At 39.6% G+C, this 16,016-nt stretch overlaps 1 protein-coding gene across 2 annotated transcripts in view; it reads left to right on the top strand.

Moving 5' to 3' along the window:
* RAB27A (RAB27A, member RAS oncogene family) overlaps positions 1–15,090 on the top strand; it is an 81,530-nt gene extending 66,440 nt beyond the window's left edge. For both annotated transcript variants that reach the window (XM_046010021.1, XM_046010020.1), the window contains 2 exons: positions 1,252–1,375; positions 12,933–15,090. In XM_046010021.1, coding sequence (XP_045865977.1) covers positions 1,252–1,375; positions 12,933–13,131 — 323 coding nt within the window. In that variant the 3' untranslated portion in view covers positions 13,132–15,090. The remainder of the gene's footprint in view (positions 1–1,251; positions 1,376–12,932) is intronic.
* The last annotated feature ends 926 nt before the right edge of the window (positions 15,091–16,016 follow it).

Raw genomic sequence — 16,016 nt, 5'->3', positions numbered from 1 at the left:
TTCATGCTCATAATCATGACACTGGACATGTGTGGGGTCAGTAGAGCACAGAGCCACTCTGGAGACCAGAAAGGTTTCACCATGGAGGTAACTGAGAGACAAGTCTTAAAAGAAGGGTGGAGATTCATGGAAGGAAGGTGGTGGTTGGGTATTCAAGCATGTTGGAACAGCATGTGTACCAACTTGGAGGAAAGAAAGCACATGGTCATTACTGGAAACATACACAGTTTGATTTTGCCTATGTAGGCCTTGTTCCCCAGCTGTCTCTTGAGGGCAAAGGTCAGGACCCTGAAATTCTGTACCAAGTATCTGGCCTATGTTAATGACCATTGAATTCTTGCTGACTAGATTTTCTCTTGATAAGATATAATGAACATGACTTTGTAATGAGGAACTAAAATGTCAACACTTTTCTGGTTAACCATGATAAATAAATTAGGCCATACCAACTTTGAGGTATGTCTTATTGTGAAAATTTGGGCTACTTTAATCTCATTATGAATAAGATGAATAAGGAATAAAGCTTTCTTTTACTTCTTTGGCGATTAAACTATTTAGCTTAATGAAACTTTTTGTTTAATTGCTTTTTAAAAGTATGCCTATTTACAGGCTTTCAGGTAAAAAGAAATAAAAGCTGTGGAATAAGAATTGTAGTCTTCTGCTTCCCCTTAGTTCTGGTGACAGAGTCATTTCCTGTTTATTCTAGAATGGTTTTCTCTCATTTAATCTTATATCTTTCTTATATTAATTGATTTGATTCTGCCTTAGGATAATAGAAAAATGTGAAAACATTTCAGATAGAAACAAGCTAGTTCATTCAAAAGAAGACAGTTCTTTTAAAAATATTGCTATGGGGAGACACCATATGAAAAATAGAGCTTTATGGTTAACAATAAGCACTAAAAATTCTCCAAGTTTTTCTCAAATGGCCTTCAGGAGAGAGATAGCCACAGGGGTGTGCACACATGGCCGCTCACACGCACACGTGCACTATTGGAGGGTTAGCCATTCCTCCCATTCCTCTTTGATTTAAATAAGATATGGGGTATGTGTTTAAGGATAAGTTCTACATCTCTGCCCTGTCCATTCCGTTCTGCAGATTAGGTTATTGATGCTTGGAAAGCATTATATCATTTCCTTATGTCCATATATCCACTTAAAGTTGGATATATCCAAAAGTTTTCAGAGCACTTTTGCATATATTCTTCGCTGATCACGCATATTTTTTACCTATGGTAATTTTTCATACAGGCCAGCTACAAATGCATGCATATTGTGAAAACCCAGATATAGTGTTATGTGGAAATAAGAGTGATCTGGAAGACCAGAGAGTAGTAAAAGAGGAGGAAGCAAGAGGACTTGCAGAGAAATATGGGTGAGTATTTTTGTGGAGAAATCTAGAGAAAGCATTCCCAAATCAAACCGTAGCACACGAATGGATAAAGGGAGATGCAGAAGCAAACAATTGAAACAGCACACTTAGATGTAGGCTTTTTAGATGGGGAGTATAATACCTACTTTACATATTAATATTATGTGATAATGGGAACCCCCCCAAAAAAACACAGGGTGAGGGCCATGCTTCAATACCATTTTCTCAATCTCTTGGTGTTCAAAGACATCTTTGAGGGCAAATGTCCTAATTATGTAAGGTTACTTTCCCAAGATGCAAGTAGGAGATGCGTGGAGTAAGTAAATTCTCTCTATTCAGCAAGAAAATTTCGAAGCCAATTCATGTGCTGCTGTAGAGAGTCCCAGCACACAAGAAGGCCTATCAGCTTTGAAATTTCTGTGCTAGGAGAGGAGCATGAACATGAAGATTCCCTTGGTTTAGGTTGTGTTTTTGTGGTAGAGAATCATCTAAATACTGTCTTCTTCCTTGAATTCTGGGAATAGGATCACAGTAGCATTAATTGGACATGAAAGAAGGGGTTAGCCACTGTTTATTAAAATGTCAAGGGCATCTCTACAAAGGAATTTGTGCTTTGCTTTCTTTCTATCTCTAATACAATGAGAACCCAAGGGTGTATGTATTAATTACCCTTAATATAAATGGGAGGCAGCAAGTGGAGCTGAGAAGGAGGGGGAAGTAGAGAGAGAGATAGGGGCTGTTACCCAGCTCCTGGCCCTGGTTTTTAGGCAGAATCCAAGGAAGCCAGAGGAGGACCTTTCTCTTTTTATTGTGTGACAACTGCTTTGTTCTTCCTTGGGCTGATGGAGGACCAAAGAACACTCGAGGATAGCTTTCACATTGGGAAGGGAGTAGAAGGATTAGGTTGGCCAGGTGGGAAGAAGTCAGAGTCTGGAGAGTTTAGAATACCAGGTAAGGAGAGTTGCTGAAATCCTGGGGAGCAGGGAGTTGCTGAAATCCTTTGAACATGGAGGGATGTGGTAAGTACTTCTCTAGATCAGTCTGGGAGAGGTGGGTGGGCTAATGTGAAGGGAGGAAATACTAGAGATAGGAAGATTGTGGTGATCTGTTAGATGGGTAGGAGCTGTATTTGTGGAAAAGAAAAAGGAATAAATCGGAGAAAATAGGCAGGATGGGGGCAGAACAGGATTTTAGATCTTTTTCAATTCTAGGGGTGGGCAAGACAGCCTGGGGTGGTGGAGTGTATCTATTCCCATCAATTATACTGGCTCGCTCTGGCATATATTTGCAATAGGATATGAAGGTTTTCACTCTAGCGTAGATGGTGCTTAACCATGTTAGAAGCCTGAGCAGCTTTTAACAAATGCTTGTATCCAGGCTTCACCTCTGAGCTTCTGAGGTCATTGGTCTGGAGTGGTTTTTCAGGTAAGATTCAGTGGAAAAAACATACTTACATATGAAGGCATTTGTTACAGGTATTTGACCTTATGCACTTGTGGCAGTTGGTTAGGCCATCTCTGAGGTGCTGACACTGAAACTTGAAGTCCACAGGTCAGGCAGGAAGGGAAGGCGGGTTGAAGGTGGGGAGAGCAAATACCAGCCAACACCAACTAAAGACCCATAATGACAGACTGAGACCTGCCTCAGGGTTTGTTGCCTCTGACCGGGACAGTCTGGGTATCCCAGAGAAGCCAGGGACCTTTGTCACAGGACTAAGCACATGCACTTAGCTGAGGAGTTGGAGAAACTGAAGGAGGGTCTTGGGGAAGGTGGAACAGGTACAGGTCCGGGTGCTGGTTTCTGCAACCAGACAAGCCAGCAGCTAAGCAATGATGTATGAGAGCTACCGAATGGCTGCTGCATCACCTCCACTCCCTCAGCTCCCCCAGATCTCTCCTGTGATCCACCCTAACTGGAAAAGAAGTTCTGGGAAATGTTCAACCAAACCGAGTTGACACGTTATAAAACCCCTGCAGATGGGGCCTGGGCATTGGTGTCTCATAGAAGCTCTCCGCGTGATTATCACGTTAGAAGTGCCCAGGAGCTTTCAGCAAATACCTCCTGAGCTTCTGACACAATTGCCCTGAAGTATCGATTCTGAGGTAGAGGCTGGCAAAGTCCCACAGGCCATTCTGATACGCTCTTCTACCCTTGAGAGGCACTCGGGTAATGCAGTAGGAAGGAAAGAGGGAGGGCCAGATACCACGGAGAGTACTGAAGTGTCGAAACTGGGAGCTATGTTGCAAGAGGGCGAGGAGGAAGTAAGTGATGAAGCAACGGAAACTGTGGACGCAGACCAGGCTTTTGAGAAGTGTGTTAGTGAGGCCAAAAGAAATAGGGCATCTAGGGGAGTTAGCTAGATCCAACAACTGTGTTCCCAAGTACCAGAGAGGAGCCAGGATGGACTGCTCTCCTCATCCAGTTTCTTCAGCCTTTTGTTTGTTTCTTCTCTTCTGGTTCTCAGAATTCCACTTCCTACTTCGTATCAAAGAGCCCAACTTTGCCTTCTGTCTGTAGGTGGAGTCTGGGGGGGCCAGGGAATGTTTTTCATCTGTTCCCAGCTCACAAGGTCTGGGGAATACTTCATAAGAGAGGTTCAATCTCAGGTTTCTGAATTCAGTTAAAATGAGAGAAGGGATTTCTATTGGCAAAGAAAGGAAAGAGAAACAGAATTTCCTTAGGAACTAGGAAGCATAGGGTGACTGTGTGATTCAGTCAATAAGCAACTGCCTTTGGCTCAGGTCATGATCCCAGGGTTCTGAGATTGAGCCCCACATCGGGCTCCCTGCTCAACGGGAAGCCTGCTTCTCCCTCTTCTACCCTCCCTGCTTGTATTCACTCTCTTGCTGTGTCTCTCTCCGTTAAATAAATAAATAAAGCCTTTAAAAAAAAAGATTTTCTTTATTTATTTGACAGAGAGAGATCACAAGTAGGCAGAGAGGCAGGCAGAGAGAGAGGGGGAAGCAGGCTCCCTGCCAAGCAGAGAGCCCGATGTGGGACTCGATCTCAGGACCCTGGGATCATGACCTCAGCTGAAGGCACAGGCTTAACCCACTGAGCCACTCAGGTGCCCCAATAAATAAAATCTTAAAAAACAAAAACAGGGAATATAATAAAATATTGTTCTGGGGGCACTTGGGTGGTTCAGTTGGTTAAGTGTTCTACTCTAGGTTTCAGCTTAGGTCATGATCTCAGTGTCGTGAAATCAAGCCCCGTGTTAGGCTCCTTGCTGGGCATGGAGTCTGCTTAAGATTCTCTCTCTCCCTCTACCTCCCCCACCACATACAGGCTCCTGCATGCCCTCTCTCTCTCTCAAATAAATCTTTAAAAAATATTATAGGCTGTTTGATCATTTCAGAAGCAAAAAGAAACTATTTAGTGCGTATGCATTTCACAAACCTGACATGTAAGTTTAATGATTATTTTCACAGGTATTTTTTCATTTTTAATCAAAATATTTTCATTGATTGCACATGTACTAAAGGGCTGTGTTGGTCAGTTCATCACCATGCTAGTAGTGGTAAAATAGTATGGTTTATGGCACCTCTTTGTATTATTTGTATGTTTGATAAATTTGCATTTTGTTACTATTGTGCACCCTTTCCTCTCCAGTACCTAAAAATGAATCATTGGTTCATAAGTGCTTCTCTTAAATATACATGCACTTGGAGAATGAAAGACAATGTCTCAGAAAAACTTCGTAAACCTAATAAAGAACATGTTATAGTACAAATATGGAAAATATTTCTGTGAGAACAAGTAAATCTGAGAATAAGACTTTCATGCAGCAGCCAGAAATGGAAAGGGTGAATTGCATGTATGATGAAGAGTATCAGAAATTGTGTTTAGTAGACTAAGAATCCATTTATGTCTAATTCCCTTTAATTTTCAGGTTTTTCTAGAACAAGGGCAAAATAATGCTTTCTAGTATGTTATATTGAGTAATACTGTCAATGAAGTCAGAGAAAGGAGCAAAACAATAATTTGCCCAAACTTGTCCTCCTGCCAGTCAAAATGAGGATGGTCTACAGTGTTGCCAAAACACTTTTAAAAATAGCTACAAAGTAGTTGGAAGGGCAGACAGAACCAGCATTGGCAACATTCCTCTTTGAGGTGATACTATTGGATCTCAAACCTTAGTGTGTTTCAAAATTTCCTGAACTCTGGCTCCTAAGGAATTTCTGATTAGTAGCTCTGGGGTAGAACCCAGAAATTCGTTTCTAACTGAGTCCCTCCTGCAGGTGGTTGAAGGTAGTGCTTTGAGAAGCAATGGCGTGCATGTCAAGTTACTACAGGTGTGCATGCTGGCAGATACTTTTGTTGACGGTATAATTGGATAAATCATTAGAGAATATGAAGCAACTGTCTAATGTGCCTTGCATGGGTGAGGGAAATGTGCTTAATGACTCATCACTGGAAAATCCATGTTTGAGGAAGGAGGCTACTTTTTCTCTCGGTTGATTAAATCAGCTGTAATATAGACTGGAACTGGACATTGGGATTGGTACTGAGGGTATGCCAGCCATAAGGGAGCAGGCAGGCAAGGACTTGGTGAGTTAAAAATGGCTGCATCTAAATGCCCTCTCAGTCTTCTTTTCTCACACAGGATAGTTGGTGGTCATTACAAGCCTTTCCATTTTTGATTCTGAGTTGAAGGACATACAGAAAATTGTGAATACGATGAAACCATGATAATTGAATGTGTACATGTTTCATGTGCTATACAAAGGAATGAGTAGAACATTTTTCAAAATTGCGAAATAATTGATATATAACATTGTATTAATTTTAGGCATACAGTGATGATTGGATATATGTATAGATTGCCACCACAATAAGCTTGGTCAGTATCCATTAGCATTCATTCCCCACTGAAGCAGGGTGGCTATTGATGAGGAAGGTGCTCAAGAGTTTATGGATTAAAGAACGTGTTAAAAACATTTATTTATAACATTAATAATATGAGCACAGACCGTTTCTGGGTTTCAAGTGGCTTAGCTCAGCAGAATGCTGTGTCCTAGCTAGACTGAAATGTGGCATGAATAACGATCTCAAATAATTTGATTCTTTGCATACTTCATGACATCCTTCCTTCATTCAAGAAATAATGATGTATCATTGGGCAGGCATGTTTTAAAACCACACACCTAAACTAAAACTAAACATACAAGACTGATTTTCAGAGCCCCCCCACAACTCAGGGGAGGACCTAGATTTCATTTGGCACGATCTTGTGAGTTGAAGCGGTCCATACACCCGTCCTTCCTTGTACGTGCTTGTTCATTTAGCATTCAACAGACTGTGAAAAGTACTGAGACTCATTTCTTAATTTAGTGAAAAAAATTTTTCCATGATATCTGGATCCACGTGTAAGCCAAATAATCCAGAACCATTCAACAGTAGCATCAAATACACTTGCTTTCATTCCTGGCAACCTGTAACTATAATCTAGGATCTTCTACTTTTGGGGAAATAAATAATAGAAATCAGCTTGGTGTGGATCCTGACCAATATATTGCATAAGCAGGATCTAGATATCCCGGTGAAAGGCTGTAAGTGATAATAATACCCCCCTCATTGATTTGAAGTCGTTTGCCATTTTGTTCATTTTATATTTATTTAAAAATCTGCGACCAACCTATTTCTTTTTTAAAAATGTATCATAACTGGCGTTCTGCATGCATTCCAAACAGCTGTTGAGTGGTCATTTTTGAATTGAAAATTACAAATAGCTACACAGACAGGATTTTTTCAAAGGTTTGGCATATACTGGCCCTAGTAATGCTCCGTTAGCACCACCATGTGGAGAGAAGGGGCCACATCACTCTATGGTTAAAAAGGGCGATGATTGATCCTCTTGAATGTCAGCTAATTTTACTAAATTTTTGCCTAGTAAGTTTTAGGAAAAACAGAATATTATTTTTAGAGAAGGGAAAAACCCATTAGAGTCAGATTTATTGAGCACTTGCTGGACGCTATGCTTATGCTAGGTCCTTAACATGTATTATCTCATTTTCTCCTTGCCATGACTCCATGAACCACGGTTACCCTCTTTACAGGTATGGAGAAGTGGTTGGATGATGTAGCCCAGATGCCTTTGAAAAGTGAATAACAAGAAGATGTGGACATAAAAATAGTACTAACTCTATCCTCTAGACTCCTTTGTCCTTAGCACAAGCTGGACAGTCCAGTTTTCAAATGTGAACACAAAGGCACATGTCTGTCTCTGGAGCATGATTTTGTTGTGGAAAGAAAGTCTTATTTCAGGTTCTTCTCTGTGGATCTCATTTGCTTCTCCTCTGATGGCTTAAAGAGTAGAGAGCAGAGCAGAGTGAACTCAAGCATTCACTAATTCCTGTAGAAACAAAGACCACATTGCCCCAGTTTTTCAGAAGACTCTGAATGATTAGTCTAAATATTAAGATTGTTGGGGCTCCTGAGTGTCTCAGTCAGTTAAGCATCTGTCTTCAGTTCAGGTCCCATGATCCCAAGTTCCCATCACTGAGCCCCACATTGGGCTCCCTGTTGAGTGGGGAGTCTGTTTCTCCCTCTGACTCTCACTCTTGCTTGTGCTCTCTCTCTCTTTCTCAAATAAATAAATAAATAAATAAATAAGTAAAATCTTTAAAAAAAGATTGTTAATCAGACTCTAGGTCACATGACCTGGAAATTCACAAATTGCAGGACAATATCCTCGAAGGAGAGAAGATTGTTCCTTGAATTTGGAGTCAAATTGTTAAGGGGCACCTGGGTGACTCAGCCATTAAGTGTCTGCCTTTGGCTCGGGTCATGATCCCCAGGGTCCTGGGATTAAGCTCTGCATCAGGCTCCCTGCTCAGTGGGAAGCCTGCTTCTCTCTCTCTCCCACTCCCCCTGCTGTGTTCCCTCTCGCTGTGTCTCTATCAAATAAATAAATAAAATCTTTTTAAAAAAACTACATGTTAAGTGAAATAAGTCAAGCTGAGAAAGACAATTGTCATATGGTTTCACTCATATGTGGAACATAAACAATGGCTCGGAGGACAATAGGAAAGGGAGGGAAAACTATATGGGAAGAAATCAGAGAGGGAGATGAACCATGAGAGACTATAGACCGGGGAAACAATCTGAGGGTTTCAGAGGGGAGGGAGGTGGGGGCAGGGGTAACAGGATGGTGGGTATTGAGGAGGATACATGTTGTGATGAGCACTGGGTGTTATACTAAACTAACGAATTACTGAACACTACATCAAAAACTAATTATGAAAAAAAAACTAATTATGTACTATAGAGTGGCTAATTGAACATAATAAAAAAAACTTCATCTTTTTTTTTTTTAAGATTTTATTTATTTGACAGAGAGAGACAGCAAGAAATGGATCACAAGCAGGGGGAGTGGGAGAGGGAGAGGCTTCCTGCTGAGCAGGGAGCCCTGATGCCATGCAGAGCTGGATCCCAGGATGCTGGGACCATGACCGAGCCAAAGGCAGATGCTTAATGACTGAGCCACCCAGGTGCCCCAATAAACTACATCTTATTAAAAGATGTACAATATTTCTATGAGTGACTTAAAAATTTATAACTTACCTCCTATACCCTGAAGTTCTACCAATTAAATACTTGCTTAGGGCACCTGGGTCGCTCAGTTGATTAAACAACCGCCTTCGGCTCTGGTCATGATCCCGGAGTCCCAGGATCGAGGCTCGCAGCTCCACAGGGAGTCTGCTTCTCCCTCTGACCTTCTCCTCTCTTATGCTCTCTCTCACTGTCTTTCTCTCAAATAAATAAAATCTTAAAAAAATAAATAAATACTTGCTTAAGCTAGTAAATATATTAAATAACTTATAGGTCTGCTAGAGGTACCAGTCATTTATACCTTAGTATTAATCAGTAAATCAGATCCCTTTCTCTCTCCATTTGGTGAAGGTCACTTGGGGCAATGAGGGATACCTATCATGGTAGGCAGATGCTTTGGAGCATGAAGCACTTTAGCAAGGACAGGTCTGAGTGAGCCAACCCTGACAGAGGGAAGGAAGCATGGTCCCAGGTACTAGAATTTAGGACAGTACTATAGATCAGCTACCTTACGGATTAAATCAATAGTTTGTAAGGTAGTTTGGGAATTTAATGTTTATTTTTTTAAAGATTTTTTATTTATTTATTTGACAGAGAGAGATCACAAGTAGGCAGAGAGGCAGGCAGAGAGAGAGGAGGAAGCAGGCTCCCTGTGGAGCAGAGAGCCCGATGTGAGGCTCGATCCCAGGACCCCGAGATCATGACCTGAGCCGAAGGCAGCGGCTTAATCCACTGAGCCACCCAGGCGCCCCGGGAATTTAATGTTTGTAATGTTGCTCAGGTCTCTTGGAGCTATGACTGTCCATGACTCAGTGACACTGTTGCTATGGGATGATGTGTTCTGAGCGTTAAGCAACAAAATTACAAGGAAACTTTTGTACCTAACCTATTTTGTGTTGGAAATAAGAAACATTTATTAGTAACACAAGTGTCAAAAATGACACATTTCCTATGTGTCAGTTTGGATATAAACACTTTAAATGTTAACTTATTTAATCCTTATAAGAAGGCACTGATATTTAGTTTTACAGGTGAAGCAACTGAGGCACAGAGTTTAATGGCTTGCCAGGGTAATGTCGTTGGTAAGAAGTCGTTCTTGGATTTGAATCCAGGTAGCCTTACTTCAGAGATTATGGCTCTTAACCTTTGTCCAAGATGTTTCTAACTTCTATGCATAGATTTCTATAGATTTCTATGCATTGATTTTTATGGATTTCTTCTATGCATAGATTTTTATGGATTTTAGAAGTATTTTCAACCTGCAGTTTCTCATTTATGCCTCAAAAATAACTGAGGCAATTTTCAGGCGCTGAGAGGGAAAAACAATGGAAAGTTGAAATAGCTTAATGGAGATTCAGTTGAGGAAATCAATGAGGCTCAGGACTTGAATTCAAGCTATTTTTATAATGGACTTTAAGGGGATTTCAAAAAATCAGATGTGCATTACTATGATAAAGTTCTTCTCACTTTTCTTTCTTCCTTTCTTCTTTTCCTTTCTTTTCTCTTTCTTCTTCCTTTCCTTTCTTTCCTCCTTCACTCCCACCTTCCCTCCTCCTCCTCTTCCTCCCCCTCCTCCTTTTCTTTCTCTCTCTCTTTTTGCCTTTCCAATTTCAGCTTATTATTCTTGGGGAGAGGGATGAGTTTTACCATTGCTTTTCCATGAAACAATTTATTTCTGAATGGTGATAGAATGATTAAGCCTTCTTTTTAAGTATGAGAAATGTTCTGTAGACTTTATTTTTTTTATATTTTTTTATTTTTTCTCATTTTATTTATTTTTTCAGCGTAACAGTATTCATTCTTTTTGCACAACACCCAGTGCTCCATGCAAAACGTGCCCTCCCCATTACCTACCACCTGTTCCCCCAACCTCCCACCCCTGACCCTTCAAAACCCTCAGGTTGCCCCAACCTCCCACCCCTGACCCTTCAAAACCCTCAGGTTGTTTTTCAGAGTCCATAGTCTCTTATGGTTCGCCTCCCCTCCCCAATGTCCATAGCCCGCTCCCCCTCTCCCAATCCCACCTCCCCCCAGCAACCCCCAGTTTGTTTTGTGAGATTAAGAGTCATTTATGGTTTGTCTCCCTCCCAATCCCATCTTGTTTCATGAAGAATAAGATCTTCATGGTGTAGTCGAGAAAGCATAGGATGAAGAAAATATAAGTATTAAAATTTTGAGAATTCTCAATCTCAAAGTATTCCTGTAACAATGGTAGCATAAAGCACCATTCCAATGATTTAGCTCAAAAGCATCATAAGTGCTTGATAAATAAATGTTGAATCCCCACAAAGGATGCCCTCTTAATACTTGGTAATCTCCCCGCCAATCAGAGAGCCCGATGTGGGGCTCCATCCCAGGACCTTGAGATCATGGCCTGAGCCAAAGGCAGAGGCTTAACCTACTGAGCCACCCAGGCGCCCCTCCTCATCCAGTTTTTAAGAGCTATCCTAAAGCAGGAGAGAATTGAAGAGGTCCAGTTACAAGGCCTGTCAGCTCTTACATGAAGTGTGCAGATAATAAGAGAGCATCACAAAGAATCATAAAGGAGAAAGAGCCTTCCATTCCTACACATGTACCCCCTAATGTGCTTAGTGACATGAGAAGCAAAGCAGCTGTGGAAAGAGCTGTAAAAGCAGTAGGAAGTTTAAAAAAGAAATCTATAAATAAAGCTCTTTTTTATATATATTATATATAATATTACATATTATATATTATATATATTACATATTATATATAATATATAATATTACATATTATATATTTTATATATAAAGCTCTCATTGTAGAAGCTGCTCCTAGCCAAGAAATAATAGAAAGAGTAATTGTAATCAGAGTCACTGATGTAGTGTTAATATTCTAGGAGAACACGAGAAAACAAAAGTGTTCTCCAAGAAAATTAATACTGGTGGAGGATTTTAAAGTCCCCGTAAATGTAAGGAACACTTTACTGAATTCGATTGCAGGACGCCCTGAGGTTCTCAAACAACTTTATTTAGCAGTTTTTATATCTCAGAGCATTTTGGTGAGATTTCTTACTAAATGGTAGACATGAACTCAATAGTTTGAGAAAATAAAGTTTTATCACTGTTTTCATGGCTTCATTAAGAAGCAGGAAGAATGTGGAAGTTGATTAATCCACTAAGACTAACCCACTGCGAGAAGATTGATTTCTCAAAATTATGTGAGAAGCAGCCTTATGGTTTTGAAATTATATTTTGTGAGTTATTAAAAGTTTAAACAAATTTACCAAGGTTCTTGGATAATAAAACACTGAGATGTTGTAGATTTTAGAATGTCTTCAAGTTTATGGCCCAGGAATACAGCCTCGAGTTGACAAGTGGCAAAACCTTTGACAAATATAGCCAGTGAGCTTGCATTCCTCTCTGATGTCAGTCCCTCTCTCCCCAAGTGCAGCAAACAAAAGAGATTTGTTTTGGAAATCCTCATACGAAGTAGATTAGTTTGGAACCAGTAGAATTTATGGTTAAGTTGGTTACACTGGAATCAAGCCACTGTGGATTCAAATCCGAGTCCTGCTACTTTCTATCTTTATGAAATTGGGCAAATCACTTCATCTTTCTGAGTCTCAGTTTAATCATCTGTGAAATGGGAATGAAAATGAAAATTTCCAGAGGTTTTTCCTCTATTAGGAGTTAAGTGTCAATTATTTTTGAGTCTTTTTTACTTTACTTTACTGTTGTGGTAGTTTTGTTTTTTTTTTAAAGATGTTATTTATTCATGAGAAAGAGAGAACAAGCAGGAGGAGGGGCAAAGGGAGGAGGGAAACAGACTTCTTGGCAAGTTGGGAGTCCGATGCAGGGCTCAATCCCAGGACTCTGGGATAACTACCCGAGCTGAAGGCAGATGAGCTGCCCAGGGGCCCCTGTGGTAAAGTATTTTTATTACCTTATATATTTATACTCATTATTGAAGTTGAATTATCAAGGGCAAAGGTCACTGTCTTTTCCCTCCATATGTTGTTACCTGAGTTGTCTCTGTCTTGCAGAATTCCCTACTTTGAAACTAGTGCTGCCAATGGGACAAACGTAAGTGAAGCAATCGAGATGCTCCTGGACCTGATAATGAAGCGAATGGAACGGTGTGTAGACAAATCCTGGATTCCTGAAGGAGTGGTCCGGTCCAATGGTCACACCTCTAGAGATCACTTGAACGAAGAAAAGGAGAAGGGGATCTGTGGCTGTTGAAGAGTCCAGTGAGCTACAGTCATTCAAGTGGCCCGTGTTTGTGATCTTTTCTATGGGCGATACATGGCACAGAGAGAGATGAACAGGCATTGTGTACAAACTGCTTCTACCGTTTCACTTAGACCTCTCTGGTTTTAAAATTTATTTGCTGCAGCTCTGTAAATACTTAACATTCAGCCCCAGAGTTATGAGAAATATTTCACAGAGCCACAAGTGCCTTATAAAACCTTAGTGCATGGCAGTAGATGATTCAGAATTGAGGAATTTGTAGCCACAGCAGAGTGCATTTATTATGTAGAAAGACTAAAGATACCACCATCTGCCTTGACATACATCAGTCCAGAGTCTAACACTCAAAATCTTAGATACAATGATAAAACTATCAATCTTTAATCCCAATTAAAAAACCCTACTACTCGTATAGTGGGTGACCTTATAAAATGCCATCTAAACCACTTGATTGTTAAATAAGAATATACACAAACATCAGCTCAATGTCCTTGAATATTAATTTATATGAACAATGTCTTTAAAATGAATATAGCATAGATGATGCTTATATCTATAGACTGGATAAAGTGGATTGACCAATCGTGTATTCACTATGACTCTTGATAGGAAGCGGGTTGAGGGTGAGGTTAGGGGTATCTTAATGTAGTATGAGCAACGGAAGTGGGGCTTCTAGCTTCCTGCTATATTCCTACTGCTCTGAAGGGTTGAATGAAGGATCAGGGAATTACATTTTTATGACTTTATTTCACTGTGATCTGTGTGTTTATACTCGGCCTACCCGCTGGCCACATTTGAACATAGCTGGTGCTTATGCCAAAGTTATTTGTGATAAGTAAGCATTTAGCTTCTTTTTCTTCATATTTATAATGTTGGTCTGGCATCCTCAGACTGCAGTTTTAATTAGCTTGTAAACTACTAATTTTTTTGTCTTCGCCGTCATGCTTTGTATTACTGATATTTGCAACTTGTTTTATTTTTACATTGGTGGAATTGAAGGAATTAGATTATAATTACATAAAATGTTTGCTATTTGGTAGAAGAAGGATGTTTGTATTTAAGCAGTTACATTTATACTATAGCTCAATATAAGAAAAATGAAGCCTTAAATAGCCTATATTTTTTATTGAGATCACAGGCATTTATTGTACTTGCTGGGTCTTGCCAATATCATGAATTCCTCTGCATTGCCTAAGTGTCTTTGTATCAGATTAAAGTTAGTTTTAAAATATGCTTCGTGGCAGGTGTTTATAAAGGTCATAGGGGAAATTCTTATTTATTAAAGTGGTTTAAGTAAATTAGATTAAAATTTCCAAAGAGCTTAATGGCTATTTGAAAGAATTACCATTCATTATAATCTAAACAAGGAATAATAGTAAATGCACCTTGTGGTGGCAAATGATGGGAAGAACTGTAGTTAGGAGCATATAGCTATGATGAAAGTACTTTTACATGGTTATTTTCAAATAGCTTTTTATTGAGTATCTATCCTATTTCTTTGCCACTTCCTTCTTACTACTCCCTTAAAAAACTTAGCTGCGATTAGTGAGATCTTATATGTTTCTATCCTTGAAGTGAAGACTTCTTTTAAATACTAAGGAAGTCATTGAGTCCTATGCATTTGGATTGTGTATTCCAGTAAGGAAAAGATCCAGACATTACAAGGTAGTGCCCTAATCACAAGCAGAACCTTCTAAAGTTGCCGTAGACTTCAGTGGAGCAAATCCTAATTTTACAGTTATGTATCAGGCGTCATTTTATATGGTCTGTTATGTAGTTCAAAAGAAGACAATATTTGTATGTTTCACTTTTTTTCAAGAACCAAACAGCAATTAGCTAATTTCCCATTGGCTTTAAGCATAAGACACAATTAAACATATGCATGATACAGTGCACATGCAAGAACTATCTTTAATTATTGAAATAAATAACCTGTATTCTCTTTGGAAATCCTTTGTTTGAATTTGGTGTTAAAGTATCATTTTGGGGCATCAGTGCATTTTTCTATTTATAAGACTGTGTAAAAGTGAAGTGTATTCTCAGTGAACTTTGTGCCAATTAAGCTTATAATTAAAAAGTGTTCTAGTCTGCCAAGTTTGTGTGTGAATATAACTTCATTATACTTCTCCTTCTGAGGTATTCTAGGGTATTCTGGGGATTCTGCTCAGGATGGATTCTGCTTGAGATTCTACCTCTCCCTCTGCCCCTCCCACTCATGCTGTTTCTCTCTCTGTCCCTCAGATAAATAAATGAATAAATCTTAAAAAAAGAAAAGATATAAACTCCATGACAAATGGGACCTAGGCAGCTTTCTTCAGAATTGTGTTGCCATTACACAGTAGGTTATTGGTGAACTGCACAGAGGACTTCAGTGGCAGCAGAGTCAACTGAATGAGTTTTCAAAGAGGAGTCACTGTTAATGTTCAAAGAGGAGTAGAATTTGAAAATAAAAACAGCTTCTAAAATGTTTAGACAGGCTCGCATGTGTTTATGGTCTATGTGAGAAATTGGAAAATCTGAAATGTACATTCTGTATCTTAAAGTTGATGTCAAGATTGCTAACAATCTAAGAAATGTTCAAAGGGAATGCTTTGATTGACATTTTTATAAACTGGAAATTTCTGTATGGTATTTCCAGGACTTCTATTTTTGGCAGTATTGGTGACTATATAACTGGAAAATTCTTCCACTATAAAACATTTAGATAATGCTGAGTAGAATATAATAAATGTGTTTTTTTAAAATTTTATTTATTTATTTGACAGAGATCACAGTAGGCAGAGAGGCAGGCAGGGGAGGGGGGAAGCAGGCTCCCCGCTGAGCAGAGAGCCCGATGCGGGGCTCAATCTCAAGACCCTGAGATCATGACCTGAGCC

This window comes from Meles meles, chromosome 6 (genome assembly GCF_922984935.1).
Source record: "Meles meles chromosome 6, mMelMel3.1 paternal haplotype, whole genome shotgun sequence".
Taxonomy (NCBI): domain Eukaryota; kingdom Metazoa; phylum Chordata; class Mammalia; order Carnivora; family Mustelidae; genus Meles; species Meles meles.
Note: the sequence above shows the minus strand (reverse complement) of the source record. Positions and strands in the feature narration are given on the sequence as shown.